Raw genomic sequence first — 20,448 nt, 5'->3', positions numbered from 1 at the left:
TTCTCTGATCTTGTCATTATGAAATTAAGGACATTAAAAGAATTTACTTAACTTTTAATGATAATTTGCAACGTGTTTGGGTGACGAACCTATACATGAGTGAAAATTATGAAACTTGATGGAAAAAGAATATTATGAGATATTATGAATTAAACTCTTCAAGTACATGCCACTTTTTTCTTTAGACATATCTACTGTCACAATATTGCAAAATTTGATTCACCAAGCTCTGAAACAACATGATTTTTCCAAAATTCTACTGAAGCCAACAATGGGTGAAGGTCTCTAGAGGTATGAGCCAATCAATCACTAGGTTCTTCTAAGTGATGCAACTAGTTGTGATATGTTTAGAAGAAGGGGATGGGTGGATTAATGTTTTAGTCAAAAAGGATTTGATGAAGAGATCACTCTTCAATTCATGAGCACCTTAAAGGATGGCATTGCAATAGTTAAGGGCCTAATAATTGAATTCATAAAAGGGGTGGTATATGAGGTCATTGGGTTAACCCAGGAAGGAGAAGATTGGGAAAAATATTTTGACCTATGGAAAGCTATGGCACAATTCAATGTACACTAGGACCCTCCATTGGAAATTGACAAGAAGTAGGGTACCTCTAGATTATCCTTGCCGATGGAGTTTATCCAACCAACAATTTTTATCATCTAGTACTTCACTTGTGAAGGTCATTACAAATACCAACATGCCCTACATTTCAAAAATTTGGCTCACCTATGGCATGATTATAGATAGGTAAACCTTCCAAATTTCATATTTAACATTGTTAAGAAGAAAGCTTATTTAGTACAATCAGGAAAGGATCAGTCAACCTCTCACCATTGCTTAATAAAATTAATGGTAGAAAGTTGAATAAGAAATCAATTGAGACATGGGAAGAGTTTTTGTAGTCAAATGAGGTAGAGCCTAGGTTGGTTGGTCCTAGAGACTAGGGTATTGGACAAAGGGAAATGACATCTACTAGTTTGTATAAGGTTGTTCCCAGAACTGAAAATGTGCTTGAAGCCTCTTCCTCTAGTTATAGGTTGAATAAGAAGAGGATTTACAAAGCTAAAGCCTCCATTGCTAGCAAAAAGAGAAGCAGAAATAGAGAAGAGTTGCTAGTTCCCCTAAGACCCCATCATCTATTAAGACTAGGTATACTATTAGGGAAGGTAAAGATAAATCTGTGGAACCTAAAGAAGAAAAGTTAGCAAAACAACTAGATGATGAGAGAAACATTAATGAAACCCTACACTCACAAGAGAAGGAAGATTTAGAAAAACCTCCTGAAGCACCTATGGTGGAAATACTTGTAAGAAAGAGGAAATGAAAGAATCCTCCATGCTTGTCTACACCATCTGTGAGGTGAAATGTGAGGCTTTCAGAGGGAAATAGGGATCCTAAAACCTCTATTCCAATAGTTAACCCTGAGTTTTCTAAATGTGAAAAGGAGTCCTCTCTAGAGGAAAAATTGCAACAAAACATAGCCAGTGAGAATGAGTACAAACCCCAGAATCCACAACCTGAAGTTGACCATAATGTTAACTATGTGCTTATTGATAGTGATAAGGATCTTGGTGAGCTTGAAGTATCTAAGGAGTTTGAGTAAAACCTTGATATGCAGGATATTGGTGAAAAATCTATAGAGTTTTCCTCAGAGGACTACCCAGAATTTAAACAAGAAATTGTTGAGGAAGTAATATAAAACTTGATCAAGATGGGCTAGATACACTGGCCACAATAGCTACTGAATCTAATAAGGGAAAGATGTGGTGACCAAAATTTTCATAAGAGAAGGAGAATGCTCCACACCATAGAGTGTCAACAAAACTCCCCATTTGGCATCTAAATGGATAGACATTTTTAACTAGGAACCATTGCCACCACCCAATTTGTCCACACCTTTAGCTATAGGATTCAACTTGTTTCAACAGTTGTTATGGGAAAGAGCTCAATGGAAGCTAGAATGAGAGAAATTAAAACATGTTATAAATGAACAGAGCTATCAGTTGAAATAGAGCTCAGACTAGAATGAAGTTTTGAAAAGAAGAATTGAATAGATCACATGATTGATTCCCGAATTAATGGACTATAGATCACCATCACCAGTGTATGCCTTGTTTCTCAAAGAGCAGCTTACAAATTTCAAATTGACTAGAATTGTGAAAGGTCTTAATCCCTCCATTTCTACTCCACATGAGTTTTATGACACATTCCAATCTATTCCCATGCCTTTAAAAAATTTATTGTGTGAATTATATCTCCATAATCTGGTAGTACCTAATGACACAGAGTGGAACTCACTCCTATATGTAGGGGATATGTAGTTGAGAGTAGTGATGTTATGGATATAGAATGATATAAGTAGGGAACATCAAGCTACACCTTATAGGGATATTGAAATGATAGCATCGTTGCTCATGAGACCAAAAGTTTGACACTCTAGACGAATATTTATGGATTGGATTTCTATTTTAGGAAATCATGCTAGAGTCAATAAAGTACATTTAGTCAGAGAATGAGCCTTTACAGACTAAGAAAAAACACTCATCTCAAGATGTTGAGACAATAGTTGTTGCTTTAAGACAATGATAGACAAGGATGTCGCATGAACTAAAGATAAGAGAACCCCACTCTCCACAAAATTTAACTCTTGCTACTATTAGGATTCTATGGTATATTTATTTGGGGCGAGATTAGTGCAAACATTGGATTCCATTAAGGTATCAACCTCCCATTCTCCTTCAACCACTACTAGTAGTAAATGACAATATAGAGGATCATGATATGGCAACTAAAATGTGGTGTTGGAGAAGGCTCAAGGCAAATTATGGGTACTTCAACTATGTTAAGAATGAGCCAAGAGAAAGGACACCTAGTGATTGGAGAGTTCAAGCTTGAATTAGGAACTTCATGGTTGCTGGGGACCAGCAATAGCTCAGTTGGGTGGGATGATTGGCCTCTAAAATTCCATTATTTTGAGATCCTTTTATCTTGTTTTTAGAGAGTTATCTTGTAGAAATAGTCATGACTCTATGGTTTTAAGCAAATGAACTTATGTTTTTATGAATATGCTATCTATATGTTAATACATGAAGTAGAAGTATGGATAGTTCAAATATGCTATATTTGCTTGAATCCATGGACTTCTATGTTATAATGAAGCAATGTTACATGCTAATAAATGTTTCCTCATCCATGTTATGTTTTGGGTAGATTCCTTCCTTTAGCCCTAAGATTTGCAAAGAGTGATAGTTTGAACATTACACCTATGCTAATGTTGATGATGAAATGAATATATGTATGTGGAAGTTGTATGTATTCAATATTTTGTAGGCACTTTCTACGTGTATTCAAAGTCAACACCTGAACACTGAGTCAAAGCCAACCAAATTTTTGAACCACCACAAACGAGCAAGCTATTGTATGATTTATGTTATGGAAGCACACAAATATAGCTCCGTCAACCTGCTATATTCTTGGAGGATTTAATCGAGGTTAATGATATTTTTGTTACAAACTTTATGAATCTGTAATTGATCCTCATTGATGGAGTGATCCTAGAGTTAGGAAGTTGTTGTAGTTTCCCTTTAAATAACACCTATTGTAGTTTTGAGAAAGAATTTTTGGGGAAGAAAGATAGAATAGATTTATTTTTACAACAACAACGTGTGATCTTATTTTTAATCAAATGTAATCTCTCACCATGAATGAATAGAATACAAATTTCAAGTTTACATCTTCTATTTTGATTGTCTTTTCCAGTTCACTAATCCAAGGGGACCCACTTGGTGAGTGAACTGCACTGTTAGAATAGATTTCATTTCCTTGTTTGTTTCTTCACAAGGTAGAATTTTATTGTTCCTCTAGCCATTGATAATAGAATCATTGAATTGTTCCTGTAGCATAGGTGCATTTATAGGTTTACTATTTGCAACATTACTTTCAGCTTTAAGTTAAGATGTTTCAGTTTCTAGCTTAAATGTCCTTCAACATTTCCTTTGTTTTAGTTGTAATGACTTAAAGAATAATTAGAGAATATATTTTGTAGCCATCCTCTCAAGCTTACACTCCCAAGTTGACAAAATAAAATGAAGTCAGTATGTTATTTTAGGAAAACACATGATTTTGTCTAATCATGGAGTCACTATGAAAGGATGTCCAATCCTTTGTTACTAAAGTATTAGGTTGACTGACCAATAGCTACTCTAGTTTTAATTTCTTACACAAACTTATTATTTCCTATTAAAAACTGTTCTAAAATATGCTAGGATAACAAGATCATTTATTTCATTTCATACTTATTCCTATGTCAAAAGCCTTCTTGAGATCATTAAGTCAACAAAAAAGCTTCTTTTTAATTCTAGTTTTTTTTTTTGATTTGTTATGTGTCAATGTGATTCATTAATAGTTTTTGAATGTTTTGGTCTAAAACTTGCCTACACTTTTGGTTGTTTTCATCCACTTGTTGATTATGCGCAACCATGCTATGAAGCAATTTTGCTAACAAATGACTAAATATTAAATTTTATAATGTCAACTCTTTAGTGTTGGTCTTGGACCTTGCTTTTTTTATTTAGTAGGTTAAGAATGTTATAGAAAGCTACATTTGATTCCCTTTGCTTGCATAGATATATAATAATTCAAATAAGATATGTTATGATCTCTTGACTAATTAGTTTAGGCATTATACTTCTACCATTTTCACCTCTCATAATATATATACATTTTAATAAACCTCAATATTATTAGAAAATTAAATGCTTTCTTATACAAAATGTATTTTCTTAGATTTCATTTCACTACTAAATCATGTTTTTTTGGGTAGTCCTCACACAATAGAGAAAAGTGGAAACAAATTGATGGTCTAACTCTTTGTTTAAATCCTTGGTTAATAAATTCCCAAATATGCAATTTTTTGTTTCCTCAATGATAGGTTGTTGATTGCTAGATACAATTATATGAAATGATAGAAGATTGTTCTACAACAATTCATTAACATATATACTTACAAATTATTTGTAATCACTAACTTTTTTCAATGTTCTACAATATAGGTTGACATTATCAATAAATAGATTTGTGGAAAGATAACTACATAACATGTTATGAATTTTCTCAAAGCATATCAATCCTAAAATCCAACACATAACCCTCTTAACATTGAAACACTACTTAGTTCAAAGACATAATTCTCATTAAATCATTTAACAAGTCCTTTTACTTGAGTAGGCATTACAACCAGGGCTATATAATGAAATCAGTGAATGACATAGTTCCACTACCACATATTTTCCCCTAGAAGAAATTGGATATCAAGACTCTTATAAACATAACTACCCAAAAAAATAGACCACTAATCAATAATACAAGATCACAACAAAGTCACTAAGCTAGGTGATTGTGACGTAAGTATAGATAAAATAGTTAAATGAGCCAAAATCAACCGTAATAAATCTTCATCTCTATAGATATTTTTTCTTATATCCCTCATGAAGCATTTTTTCAACTTGAAAAATGGGCAGACCAAATGCAAAAACAAACTCCATACAGCTTGCTAGATTTTTTACTTTCAACTCAAGAATAAAACCTAATAGACCCACCCCAAGACATTAGATCACCATTCAAAAGCTCTAAAAACACATCTAGAATTAGAAGAATGTGTTGTGTAACTTAAAAAATAATAATAATTATAGTCCAACATGAAAAAAATAGAATAATGCCTCATATTATCAGCCATATAAAACTAATAAATATTCTCTTCGATTTTAAATTTGCAATTAAAAACATCGATGAACACACACCTTAACAAACAATTTTTTGGACACATGAAATACAATCAAAAACTTATGAATGTTTGAATGTAGAAATATGTATAGTCTTAAAAATTTGTCTTAGGCTATTTATCAAATTAACTATTTACTTTAGTTATGTATGAAAATTATATAGAGCTCCTCATTTCCAAAATTTAAGTCCATTAATAAAGATAAATCTATCTAAGCTTAGGTTTGTAAGTCGTATTATTTCATTATATTACACCTTATTTTGTTCAATTGAACTTACCAACCACATTAGAGAATTAAATAAATTTCTGATGTTTATATTTGTTTTTAATTTTGTATGATTTTATAAATCTCAATTTTCTAGAATTTGTTGAACCAAACTAATTTTTGTAAGAAATAAAATAAATTTATGAAACCCTTATCTTTTTGTACCTTTCTCTCAAGCCTATTGTACTATCATACATCTCTTTTAATTTATAAATAGACAAATATATAAATAAAAAAGTGTATCATCGTTGTTGACAATAAAAAGAAAAGGTATTATAGTTCATTCAAACAATCATATTATACATGGCAAAAATATTTTACTTTTAAAAATGACCAATTTTATAATCATATTTAACAAAAAAGTCTTTCCAAAGTTGAAACCTTGCATATGATTTTATAATAATATTGTTTGTGTTATATTATTGTACTTGTTGCATTTACTTCTACCATTACTCAAACAATTGACACTAATAATGTAACTTTTTATTTTATTTTATTTTACAAATAGTCATAGTTTTTGTAAAGTTCTAATTTTTATTTTTTTCAATAAATACACTATTTATTTGAAATGTATTGTTCAAAAGAATTTGTGTTATAAGACCCCCTTTTTAGGGGCTTCCTCTATATTCAACTTTCTTCAATATTTTGTTTGCCAAAATATTTGGGAAATGTAATTCTGGTGCTAATAATAATATTGTTTTGTCATATACATAAGACTTAGTTTTATTTATGTTCAAAATTATCTAGAGTAATCATTATAAATTAATTTTCATTAAGTATTCTAACTATACTACTAGTAATGTCATTCAAAAGTCAAATCAAATAAAAACAATTATTTATAATTAATTCTTAAACTATTATGACAAATACATGCCACTACTTTATTTGTAGTTTTTTATTGTCATTCTCAATAATATTATAAATTGTAGTTCAATTATAATGGTAAATTTTTTATCAATATTAATTTCCCTTTTTAAAATTATGAACATTTTTATTTTTATATTAAAACTAGCCATTGTTTAACTTAGTTAAAGGTATATTTTATAATTCTATTTAATTTATCTTTTATTTTTTCAATTATATAAGTGAATATAAATAAATATAAATAATATAAATATATTAAAATTGTTGTCTCTTTATATATATTCAATGAATTTGTTTTAAATTTATTCATATTTAGCTTGTTGAAAAAGACGGGTAAAAATTTATTCAATCAGAGACAAAATAGTACAGACGATCTTAGGCCCAAAAGAACTAGAAACAAACCACACAAAAAAATGAAATCCCATCCTTTTCCACAAATTGCTCAAAAATCCCAATATAATTAGCAGGAAGTCCATCCCTTCCTGCAACATCCCAACCAATCCTTTCTCTAACACCCATTTTGCCAAGACATCAACCACTCTAATTTATTCCCTAGGGATGTGACAAAAAGAGATCCAATCCACATAGCTACTCAAATACAAAATCTCTCTAATAATAGAGGCTAACTGCTAGTTAACATCATCCACACTCTAGATGTTTATCATATCCGCAACAATTTGAGAGTGTGACTCACAAATAATCTTCCTCCATCCCAAAGAACATCCTTGCTCAATAGCTAGCTTGATGGCAAGGGCCTCCATTAGATTATTAGAATGAATTCCTTTATAAACCAAGAAAAGAAAGATAACTTCACCATCCTTGCCTCTTCCAATACCTGCCTACTTAGGGTTCTCGTGGGAAAAGCCATCAGTATTAATTTTAAGGATGCTAATCCGAGGCGGCCTCCACTTCCCAACTCTACAAATCTTTCTCTTGAGCAGTTGAGATCTCTTACCGCTTGTGCGTCCCATTCCTTTGTCCACCAGTCCCAAATTCCTTGCTATACTATAATCTCCAAGGTCCACATGTTCAGTCATATCACACTTGGCATAGATAGTTTCCTAGAGTCTGCTCAAAATCATCTACCAGAATTTAATGACTCCCAAACTGGAAAAATCTTGTGATTACATTCCAACCAAAGATTCCATATAATGAAAGTAGGTCCAACAACCCAAGCCACCTAGAGGAAAGTCATTTTCACCAAGGGTCTACCAAGGCTTTCCCAAAGTTCAATAAGAGACTCAGCTTGAATGCAACCATAACACCATGCCTCCCACCACTTATGCCACATTTCTCTAGAGAGAGGGCATGAGAAAAATAAGTGGGATACACTCTCCCCATTCATCATATAGAGGGAACAGAGAGATGGCCGAAGCCTCTCCTTTGAAGGTTATCCCAAATAAGACATTTCTTTTGAGCAACCAACCATATGAAAAAATTACACTTAGGCCAAGAAATCTTATACCAAACCTTCTTCCACAAGGGAACTTCAATTAGTCCATGTCATTGTTTATCCAACCAAGGATAACCTTGGTCCACTCTAAACTTTCCTTTAGGACACATACCCCAAGCAAGGATATCATTTTCTTTAGAGGAGCTACATAGCCTATCGGAGAGGAAGCTAGCAAGTTCAGCCTAAATCTCCATGGGGCCACCCAAAGGCCACTCCCGTGGGTCCTTCCAACAAGCCAAATCCACTGATCCATAAACTATTTGAAGGTTTTGAAATGAGCCATCTTAATCCACCTAGAAATTGTAAAGATATGGCAAAGAGGCTAGAAATGGGGGTAGATGGAAAGAATGGGAGGATGACCATCTCACGAATCCTGCCAGAATAAAGCACTCAATCCCTCATTACATATCTAGAAAAGACCCTCTTTGATAAGATGAGCTCCCTTTTTAAGAGTATCCCAAATAGAGGAACCTTTCCCAACTAGAGCCAGTCTTGGAATATCTTGACAATCCACTCCCGAAAAATATTTTTGGGTTAGAATCAAGATTGGCCCAATGTCGATCTTGATTATTGTAACACCTCTAGTATAACTTAGCAGTCAAAACCTTGGTAACAAGAGCCATACATCTGAGACCCAGACCCCCAACAAACTTTGGTAGGAAAACCATGTCCCAATTGACTAAGCTCCACTTTGAAGAAAGAAGATTTCCTAATCACAGAAATTGCCAAGACAAAGCATCAAATTCTTTCATAACAATAGTAGGCAGAGTTCGCACAAGGCACCTATAAATGGAAAGATTTTGAGTCACTGTCTTGAGGAGGATAACTCTCCCAATGGAAGAGAGCCACCTATGAGTCTAGTGGCTCACCCTGCTATGAAATTTTTCCAAAAGGTTCTTCCAATAATCCTTTAGCTAAGCTCCCAAAGCCAGGGGGACTCCAAGGTAAATCAAAGGAAGAGAGTTGATCTAAAACCTGAGAATCCTAGCAATCCTATGTTGGGTTGACTATGGAGTATTAAAGAAATAAATAAATGACTTACCTTCATTGATTTATTGTCCAGAAGCTTTCAAATAGGTGTCTAAAATTATTCTAAAGTTTCTTGCCTCTTTGATTGTAGCCAAGACCATCAGTCCAGTATCATCCATGAATTGGAGATGTGAGTACGCTGGGATATTAAATTATTCCATTTCCACCCATGAATAAGCCCTTGTTCAACTTGAAAATTAATAAAACTGCCTAAGCCCTCAGCCATAATGATAAAGAGATATGGAGATAGAGGATTCCCCTACCGGAGTCCTCTAGAGAAGCAAAAAATAGCTTAGTAGGTTCTCCATTAATAAGAACAAAAAAGGATGGGGAAGTCACACAACTAAGAATCCAATCAACCCATTCCACATCAAATTCAAAAGCTAGAAGCATTCTACTCAAGAAGTCCCAACTAACCCTTTCATATTCTTTTGCCAAATCTAGCTTAATGAACATGGCCTTTTCCTTGGAAGTAGCCATAGAGTGGACAGCCTCTGATGCAATGACAACCCCATCAAGGATCTGTCTACCACTAATAAAGCCTCCTTGCTCCTTAGAAATCAAAGTAGCCAAATAAGGCTTGAGCCTTTCAATAATCAATTTGGTGATAATTTTGTAAGTAACATTACACAAAGTAATAGGCCTAAATTGATCCAAACTATTAGCCTCATCAATCTTGGGAATGAGAGCCAAGAAGGTAGCATTCAAAGACTTGAGCATTTGTTTGTTCTTATGTGATTCCTATACCACTTCAAGGAGTTCACATATAATAATCTCCCAAAATTATTGGAAAAAATCAATGGGAAAACCATTCAGGCTTGAGGCTTTACCTCTCTTCATACAAAAAACCACCTTCTCTAGCTCCTCCAACAAAATAGGTTGTAAGAGATTCCTATTCATATCATTAGAAACTAGGTGGGGAATACAATCTTATATGGTCCTTGCCTCCACCATTGGAATTGGTTCCTCTTGAGAGAAAAGTTGGGAAAAGTGTCTCATGGCCTCTAGAGAAATATACACTTTGGAATAGAGTACAGCTCTAGTAATAGAGACAAGAGAGGAGATAGAATTCCTAGACCTACGAGACTTAACTATGTTATGGAAGAAAGCGATTTTCTTGTCTCCCTCCTATAGCCAATCCACACAAGACTTTTTCTTCCAAAATATTTCCTCTCGAAGCTCCCATTCCTCTAACACCCTTAGAGCTGAAGACTCAACATTAATTAAATCCCTAGTCATACCTTGGTCCCCAATTTGGCGAGTGACCTATTTAGCCTAGACTGAGCCGCCAACTTTTGGTCTTGTAGATTCCCAAAACATTGTTTATTTCATCTTGTAAGCCTAAATTTCACATGTTGAAGCCTCTTCTCGAAAGAGAACGTGGCAATACCATGAGAAGGCCTAGCCTCATGCCACCAAACTATCATAAGATCCTACAAAGAGTGATCTCTTAACCACATCAACTAAAACTTGAAAGAAGGATTTTTAGTAGCCTTGAAGGGAGTGACAGAAAGCTTAATATATTTTCCTATATTGAGTTATACATTGAACAAAAGAAATGTCATTAACAATGCCCTTATGATGACTTGTATATGATATTTCAAAAAAAGCAATTCATTACAAATAATGAATACTCAAAAAAATAAAAGTGTGCTCTGTTCAATATTTCATCTTCAACGAACAAATTAATCCAATCATTACACATTTCTAAATCTTTGCATTCTTGTCATGCCATACTAGTGATAACAACAAAATCCACTCTCAATGCTCTAGATATAGATGTTAGCCTCACAAAATTATATTTTTATGCTAGTGTTTATGTCTTGATCAAAGTACCACATTAAATGTAGCATATAACATTTAGAATATACTCAAATTGTTTGATGCATCACTTAGTATCTTTCACTAGAAAATATGACATTTAGGGTTTGTTTGTTTCGCAGAATTAGCAAAATTGGGTTTTGATTCAAAACCTTGTTTTGTCAAAACTGGTTTTCAATTTCAAAATTTGATTTTGAAAAAAATATTTCTCTGAACCAGAGTCTACACCAAGAACACCAAATTTAACACCTTGAACAAAAATAGTCTCAAACTCCTTTTAAAAATTACTGAGACTACCATCAGATAAAGGTCCAACCCCATAAGAAACTTGGGGATCCATCTTGGAATCAGAAGCATTCACCATCTTAGAAGGAATAATTTCCAATATAGAGGATGGAGCCCCTTGCTCTACAGATCCAGAAACCTCATCCACTAAAACAGAAGATTTGACTACTGAATGATGCTGCTCTAATACACCCTTCCACCAAGAGGAGGGTTGTTTATTTCTAGTTTTTCCAATCTCACACTTAGCAGCCATATGTCCAATATTGAAACATTTTTCACACCTAAAAGGGAGGCCCTCATAATCAAGCGACTGAGTCCAAGAGCCATTTGAATAACTTAAAATAATGTTAGCCAAGAGACCCTTTGAAACATCAATATCCACTAGAATCCTAGCATAAGTAGAATGGAAATGCTCAAAAGATTGGGAATCAACCATACGGAAATCCCCTAAAGCCTTGAAAATTTTCATAAAAATAGAATTCACCCAAAAATGAAGAGGAAGATTAGGAAGCCATACCCAAGTTGGGATTTTGAAAGACTTTGTTTGAGAGTTAAAATATGGATGCCATGGTTTAACCATTAAAGGAAAGCGGTTCTCCCAATAAAAGACCTGATCACAGAGAATAGCTTTCCTATTTTTATGATTGACAAAAGTAATAATGAAGAAATCTTTGACCAAAGGGAAAATCTCAATAGTAGCCATAATATATGGATCCTAATGCTTCAAAATCCAAGCATGGAGCTCCAATCTGAGAGTGGGCTAGAAACATTTAAAGCGACAAATAGTAGAATCCTTGGACAGATCCCTAGAATGTTCTTCAATTTCTAAAAGTGACTCATCCCCCAAACTAAGTGAAATTGGCTTATAGGTGGAGATCAAAGGAGATACAAAAGGTTTAGTAGCCTTTTCCAAACCCCTACCCTTGCATAGGGACTCAACATATGAAAATCCTTTCTTAACATCTACTGCATGAGCAACCACCACATCATTCCCAAAAACCTTAGCATCAACACTAGCACCCTTACCAGATTCAGAAGCCATAGAACCAAAACCAACACCCAACACACCCTTACCAAAAACCTTGGCACCAACACCGACATCACTACCAAAACTAGCAACCATCACACAAATGCCAGAAATCCTAGCACCAGCACTAGTATCCTTGCTAGATTTTGAATTAGAATTGATAACCACCTCACTAGAATTAGTGTCGAAAGCCACCTTACTAATACCAGAAACCTTGGCACCAGCAGAACCAACTACGACCAAACCATTGGTAGATCTAGCAACTACTGCACCATTGTCAGAAGCACTAACACCATTTTTACCACTTCCACAACCAGCACCCTTGCCAAATTCAGAAGCCATCACATCACCAGAACTAGTTACGACCATACCACTGCCAGATCCAACAACTACCACACCATTGCCAAAAGCCCTAGCACCATTTTTTCCACTTCTGCAACCAGCACCCTTGCCAAATTCAGAAGCCATGACACCACCAATACTAGTTATGAACATACCATTGCCAAAACCAGCATCAACTACACCATTGCCAAAAGCCCAAGCACCATTTTTACCGCTTCCATAGCTAGCACCCTTGTCGAATTTAGAAGCCATCACACCACCATTGCAAGATCCAACAATCACCACACCATTGCCAGAAGCCCTAACACCATTTTTCCCACTTCTGTAACCAGCGCCCTTGCTAGATTCAAAAGCCATCACACCACCAGAGCCAGATACGACCATACCATTGCCAGATCTAGCAACCATCACACCATTGCCAAAAGCCCTAGCATCATTTTTCGTAGCTAGCACCCTTGCCAAATTCAGAAGCCATCACACCACCAAAACTAGTTACGACCATACCACTACCAGATCCAACAACCACCGCACCATGTTAGACAATATTAAGGCTCATACAAAAAAAATGGAGTAGGCCCATTTTTCATGAAGAGTTAATTCTGTTAATTGAAGAATACGGTAAAGATAATGTTGTGGATTTGTCTCCTTTTGCAATACGATTGTTAAAACACAATCAAAAGTGGTTTTTTGTGATAGTGAATGTAACATTGTCATGTCAAAATATTCACTTGAAATGTTAAAACAATCTCAAGAGTTTTAATCCATGCTCAATCTAATGTCCTCCAAACTTCAGTTGTACATATCTCGCTCTCTCCCCTTCAGTCATCCTTAAGAACCCTTTGGTTCTTGTGCTTTCAAGCAAAAAACTATCATAAGCCTGTCGCATGTTATCTTCACTAAGATTGGGTATAACTTTGAGGCCGTCATACACTTTATCATAAAGTGAATCTAAGTGCCCTTCATCCATTCTGATATTTTGAGTTTCCTTCAGACTGACATTTAAAAAATTGATAGTATCAGATATAACATTCATGGAACCAGCCATGCTGGCCTTCTTTCTCTTTGCCTTCCTTGATGATGTTGGTGACAAAAACTGTTAATCGATTGCACTAGATTGATTGGAAGGGTTCATCTCATTATCCAAATCAATAGCATTTTCCATTGTTGTATTATCCATTGTTGTATTAAAGTCCCCATCATCATCTAGATCAGCCACCTCATCCATAAGGTTCCCTTCTTCATTGTAATGCATTGTTGCAATTGTTGTCCCTTCAACTATGTCATTGCCCACAATGTAGGCTAACTCATTAAAGTACCGAAACGGTTGCTTCTTATAAACTTTCACATTTTTGAAATCTTTTTGCTGCATGTTGGCATAATCAATGAATTAGTTTTTGAGTAAATACTATACAAGATAGCTTATACTTTAAATCATAAGATTTTGAAACAACATATTACCTTGAGAAGCTCATCCCAAACACTCTCATCGACATCCATACATTGAGTGGCCTCGTTCCATGCGAACCCACTTGTATTTTTTAATTTTTTCATAACTCTATAACCAAGTTTCCATGTTTTTAGCTTATTTTTTAAATTATCTTTTGATAGATGAAAGTTCAATTCTGCATTGAACTTCCTTTCAATGGCATTTCATGCCTCTTTCCTAAATCCCTCCTCTCCTTTTCTACCAAGGTGGACTTGCTCTTGCAGCAATTCCAAATATTTGTGTTCCATTTCCCATGTCCACAATACCTTCCTCAAACAAGGCGGTACATCGATTACATGAATTTCTCCATCTATGATATTGACCAAAATTGGAACTCAAAATAAGGAGTCAAAAAATTCAAATGTATTGAGCATATAAAATAGAACAACAAACTATAACTTCAAGTGATTCTAGCACATGCATAAAAATAATTTGCAATCTCATTCAACAATATTTTACTCAATGATAAACTGCATAGTATTGTTATACTGAACCAACACTAAGGAGTTGTACATTGAAATGAAATATCAAATGACAGAAGCATTAACAAATAACAATATGAAATATCAAATTTACTGTTGTATTGGAAAAAGAGGGGTAAAAATTTATTAAGACAGAAAGGAATACAACAAGGAGAGCTCAACAAGGAGCTCGATCCTGAGCAACAAGATCATCAAATTCTTGCACCATCTCAAAGGAAAGTTGCCTCCCATCTATAATATTCCAACCCGGATCATGACTAGAAGCCCATTTGGCTAAACAAATTTACTGTTGTAGTATTAACTCTCTTTAAATATTAAATTTGAGAATCTTCAAATAATAGTGTGCAATAAACAAGATAACTCTCGACGAGATTTCTTCTCTCAACATATCAGTCTAATTTAACCCTGATCCGAATACATTTAAACGGCAGCCTTTTTGAATTCTTGAAGTACAAATTTAGTCTGTTTAGCAATCTATTAGAGAGGTTTCTATAACTTGAGAATACAAAAAGGCCTTCCCTCTTCCAAAAAAAAAAAAAGACATGCAAATAAAGTTTTGGTAATACTCGACACTTTCATTTACAAAAAGCATCGGATAGTCGGTGTACCCATAACATCTAGAATGCTTTATAATCAATCTACGAGTGCTAACCCAGACACAAAACGGTTAAGACGTATTCAAGGAATCAGGATAGATCCAACTGAATTCTAAACTTACATGCTACATCAATCATAGTCCGGATTCACAAACTTCTGCTAAAATTCAAGTGGGTCGTATCAAGATTCGAAATCAGCAAGATTAAAGATAAAAAACAACAATTTCATTCGTTTTCAAGCCGATTGTTGCTCAAGTTACATAGCATGCAGATTATAATCCAACGCTCAAATATATGTCTGCAATACATATTTTCTTGCAACACTATATCCATGTTACACTACTCATACAGGTGAGTAAACTAGGTTGATCCAAACCCCATACTGCAGGCTCAGATTGTGTCGTCTCAGTGGCCATTAATCTGACGATAAAGAAAGATTTCGGACAAAGCAATTTAACTGATGGGAAAGAAGAATCACAGAAGGGAGTATATGCTTATCAGTAGTGAGAATCTAATCGTAGTACTTCAGGTATTATACACTTCTACGAATCCCTAGATGGTTATCAACATTAAAAAGAACGCATTGCAAAATGGTGATGGATTTGGAAGAAATAGTTAGGCTCACAATATTTCTAGACTGTTTCCAGTACTTGCATGTTCAAGAAGGCCCACAGAAGATGCCTTCTGAATACTATCTATGCTATCTTAGAAAACTGTTATTTGAGGACTGATAGGTCATTACTGGCATATATTACAATTTGAGGTAAATGAGATATTACTGTTATTCAACCAATTGTTTAGAACATGTATTAAAAACTTATTTAATTGAATGGATATTCTACCTTACGCTCACATGACTGCAAAGTTCAAAATGAGACGTTAATGGGAGTTTCAAAGGCATAGGATTCTTGAGAGATTGCACATTCCGAAAGTGGTAGAATAAGTTTTGTTTTCTCATATGATTCATAGAGTGGTAGGTTCCAGATTGAATGGAATAATAACTTTTAGTTTTATTTGACCTTTGTATGGTTCAAATAAGCAGCACACCATGGACTGTTAGCTATTTTGACTCCTTTTCTTGATTTGAAATATCTGTAAAGACATGTTGGGAATCTGATTTCTTGATGTCAATGTCAATAAGAACAAATACATTCGTATTTTCCCAAATTAAACTAAACTAACATAAGAGCTGGATATCAATAAATAATTGCGAGACAATGGTAATATGTGCCATACGAATCTAGATAAGCTAAATCTTTCTAGATGAGTACATTGTGGACAGGAGGAAAAACTGTAGATATTATGGATTCTCTGTGATAGTCTCTAAACATGACAAGAAAATCTTTGTACTGGCTAAAACAGAAGCGAGCAATCTGATGCACATAGGGTTCGAAAAGATATACTACCTCAATGCAGAAAAACATGTGATTACAATAACTAAATTGCTAAATTCCTGCCAAGCCACAATCGATATGAGTTGATAGCTTCAATACAAACCTTGGCGTAGTTATCCAGTTTGAACTTGATTAGTGAAATAACAACATAATAAAATGAGCGCAGGATAACGAGTATCACAAAATCCATAACCTAGAAAAAGAATAACGAATATCATTTGTAATACAAGTGAATTTAAAATACAAGATCCACATAATCATATGACGCCCTTCTGGATGAAATTTTGGCAGATTAAACCCTTGACCTTGTGAATATTTTTGCGACAGCTGTCGAGATGAATGAAAACGGTGTGCATGTCCTGCTTTGGCCCTGGTTCCGACATCCCCACACAGGTGTCATTCAGAGCCTCAAGACGTCTGGCAGCATCCTCAATCTTCACGAGTTTTTCAACTACAACAGCAGTCCCGAAATGCACTAATTTGCTGAATGTGAGCTGCTTTTCAATGTTGCGCACTCGCTTTCTACAAAAAAATTGAGTCGCTAGGAAAACGGATGGAAAGTTCACCACAGCGGCAAGAAAAAGAAGAACCAGCTCTTGACCGTTTGCGACAGCCCAAATGAAAATGACTCCACACAGAGCCATCCAAATGGCAATGTTGACGTTTCTCGGCCACTTCGTCTCCTCCAACTCTCTCTTCAATTTTTGCTTGCTTCTTGCGGTTTTCTGCAGCATCTCGTTATGCCCTTGGAGGACGGAATTAAACAGCCGAATGAAAGCCAGAAATTCCCCCCTCTCGTTTATCTGATAATCCTCCGCCCTCCGACAGAAATCAAGAGCTTCGCTGCTCTTGTTGCAATGGTCACTGTACATGTCCCACATTTCAGGGTTATTGCTCTTGTCCTCCTCCTTTTGCCGACGGATCTCTACACCTTCTTCCCCCATCCTCAACAAAGAAGAGACAATGTACTTTGCAGAATTCAAAGCAAGGTTTTCAATTTGCACGACATTAGTACGCTCTCCATACACGACGGTATACTCCATGCTCCTTTGCCTTTGCCTTTGCCTTCGCCCTCCCTTTTCAGCTGCAATGTTCGAAATAACTCTCGCTACACTACCCCTCTCTCTCTCTCTCTTTTATATCTACTTTCAGGGGGTGCTTTTTGTTTTCTTGTTTTTTTTAAAATTTTATAAATCTAATTGTAGGGACTGCTTTAAATCTTTTTATTTTCTTGTTATTTTTTTTCATAAATCTAGTTATAGGGACTGTTTAAAATATCCTTTCACGTGAATAAAAAGAGGATGAGGATGATGATTACAGATTTAATTTCTTGTATAAGGGAGTCTTTTTTTTTAAAACCTAATTTGAGGACCGCCCTTCTTTTTTTGTTTTAAATCTAATTTGAGAATCGCCCTTCTTATTTTGTTTTTTAAAATCTAATTTGAGGATTGCCCCTCTTTTCACGAATTCACATAAATCCAGCAAATTGAAGAGCAAATGATCGATGACATTGGGAATTTGTATAAAATTTCAGTATTATAGTGCTGACACAATTTTTTTAAAATATGTTTCTTGCCGCTATGTTTTTTAATTTATCTCCTTGTATCGGTTCTACATTGTGAATTTACATGTGACGGTTCCGATTTAAGTTTCAATGGACTAATTTTGCAATAATTTCTCAACTTTTATAGTCATCAATAATTGGGGAGGAAATTGGAAACGTGAGAGACATTTATAGGAAGTCTGGGATAGAATGTGAACTTTTGGTAAGGCCTTGATTACCTAAAAATAATGTCTGCCAACCCAAAGTCTGGCATATCCTGTAGCATCCAAGACAATTTACAATTAGTTTCCAGACGGGCAAATAGACATGAAATAGTTTCCAGACGGGCAAATATCACTTTCCTTGTGCCTAATGTAACTGCCTCTATAAAGTGACAAACTTTTTGCCCCCAACATTGAATAGCAATGCGAGATATCATATTCAATTCTGGAATACAATTTAATGTTGGGAATGCAGCCCATGAATCTGTCCAGAAAGTGACCTCTTCACCGCAATTCACCTCCCAAGAAATATAGGATACAAGGATCTCTGAGATTGGACAATAAAATTCCACATATCTGAGCCTTTTGGCATATTGGATATAGTGAAGACTCTAGAACTATTATTTGAATCCAGATATTTACTTTGCATAATACGGACCCATAGAGATTCAGGATTAGCATACATTCTCCATGCAAGTTTGGACCCAAATGCAATATTCCTGAGATGCAAGTCATGGAGACCAACTCCCCGACTGTCTTTCCCAGTGTCAGGTTTTTTAATAATACCAGCTTGAGACTTTCCTGCTCTCTGTCATGTTGTCCCTCCAGCTAAGTCTTGAGATAATTGCCTACATATTCTTTATGATAGTTTTTGATACTTTTAAAATTGAAATGAAAAAACTTGGGATGGTTGTGAGACAAGATTTAACCAGCAATAACCTACCAGATACAGAGAGCCATCTTGCTTTCTAGGTAGAGTCTTTGAGAGACTAAGTGTCAGAATGAGATTTTATTTCAGCCCACAAAGAAGGGAATTCCTAAGTATGAACTCGAAACATAAGCTTCTTTGAAGCTCAAAGCAGAGATAATGCATCTTTTTGAGGTGGGCTCACAGTTGAACATAGACTGTGAATTTGTTTGGATTGATTCTTTGCCCTGGAGCCAACTCATACAAATTGAGCACATATTTGATATGGTTGATTTCTGCCATTGTGGCTTGCCCAAAAACCATAGTATCATCTGCAATTAGGGAGTATGTTGCAGCTATAGTTGTGTTGGGGAAGCTAATTCCTGCCCAGAGTCCTAAAGAGTGTCTATCTAGTATGGATCTTCTTAGTGCTTCTGCCGTCAAAATAAAGAGGATCGAGGACGAGCGGTCACCTTGTCGAACCCGTTCAGTACTGCAAAAAAGGCCAACTTGATTTCCATTCACAATAATAGAGAAGAGATCACCTTTGACACATGCCATCACCCATTTACACCATTTGCTTGAAAAGCCAAACTTAATTAAGACTTGATGTAGGAAATGCCAATTGAGTTTGTTGTATCGGTTCAGCATATCCAATTTGACAACACAAGCTGGAAGATTTTCTTGTTTAATTGTGTGTAGAACTTCATGTGCAACCATGGTCCCATCCATTGTGTCTCTCCTCGGAACAAATCCACATTGCTATAGCGAAATGATTTTCGAACTAGCTCTTGAATTCTAAGATAGATTGCCTTTGTAAAAATCTTGTAAATGACATTAAAGGGCAGTGGGCCTAAAATCTGCAAAAGTAGAGGGTTGATTGACTTTGGGTATTAGAACAACATTGGTTGCATTGAAGTCGGCTAGCATGACACCATTTTTTCATGATTCTTCCATTACCATCAGAAGATCAAACCCAATGATATCCCAAGTTTTCTGAATAAAGAAGACTGTTAGTCCATCTCTGATTTCAAGTTGGTAGGGAGAAGATGACATCTCTGATTTCTTGCGTGGAAAACGGTTGTAGTAATTTCAAGTTGTCAGCTTGTGAAATAATCACTGGTATAGCCTTAGGGATCTCAGCAGAAGCTCTGTCAACTTGTGCTGAT

The 20,448-nt window shown here is 35.2% G+C and overlaps 1 protein-coding gene across 1 annotated transcript; it reads right to left on the bottom strand.

The window, feature by feature from the left end:
- Positions 1 to 18,605: 18,605 nt before the first annotated feature.
- LOC149542975 (uncharacterized) lies at positions 18,606 to 20,011 on the bottom strand. Its single transcript, XM_089795767.1, has 4 exons — positions 19,485 to 20,011; positions 19,316 to 19,361; positions 19,015 to 19,180; positions 18,606 to 18,919 (listed from the first exon to the last, which is right to left on the bottom strand). Exons 1-4 carry the CDS (start codon positions 20,009 to 20,011, stop codon positions 18,606 to 18,608), a joined length of 1,053 nt encoding a protein of 350 aa, XP_089651893.1.
- Positions 20,012 to 20,448: the final 437 nt, after the last annotated feature.

Source organism: Cupressus sempervirens, chromosome 8, assembly GCF_028749045.1.
Source record: "Cupressus sempervirens isolate cs-2001-9-10 chromosome 8, ASM2874904v1, whole genome shotgun sequence".
Lineage (NCBI taxonomy): Eukaryota > Viridiplantae > Streptophyta > Pinopsida > Cupressales > Cupressaceae > Cupressus > Cupressus sempervirens.
The sequence above is the reverse complement of the archived record's forward strand: the minus strand, read 5'-3'. Positions and strand labels throughout refer to the sequence as shown.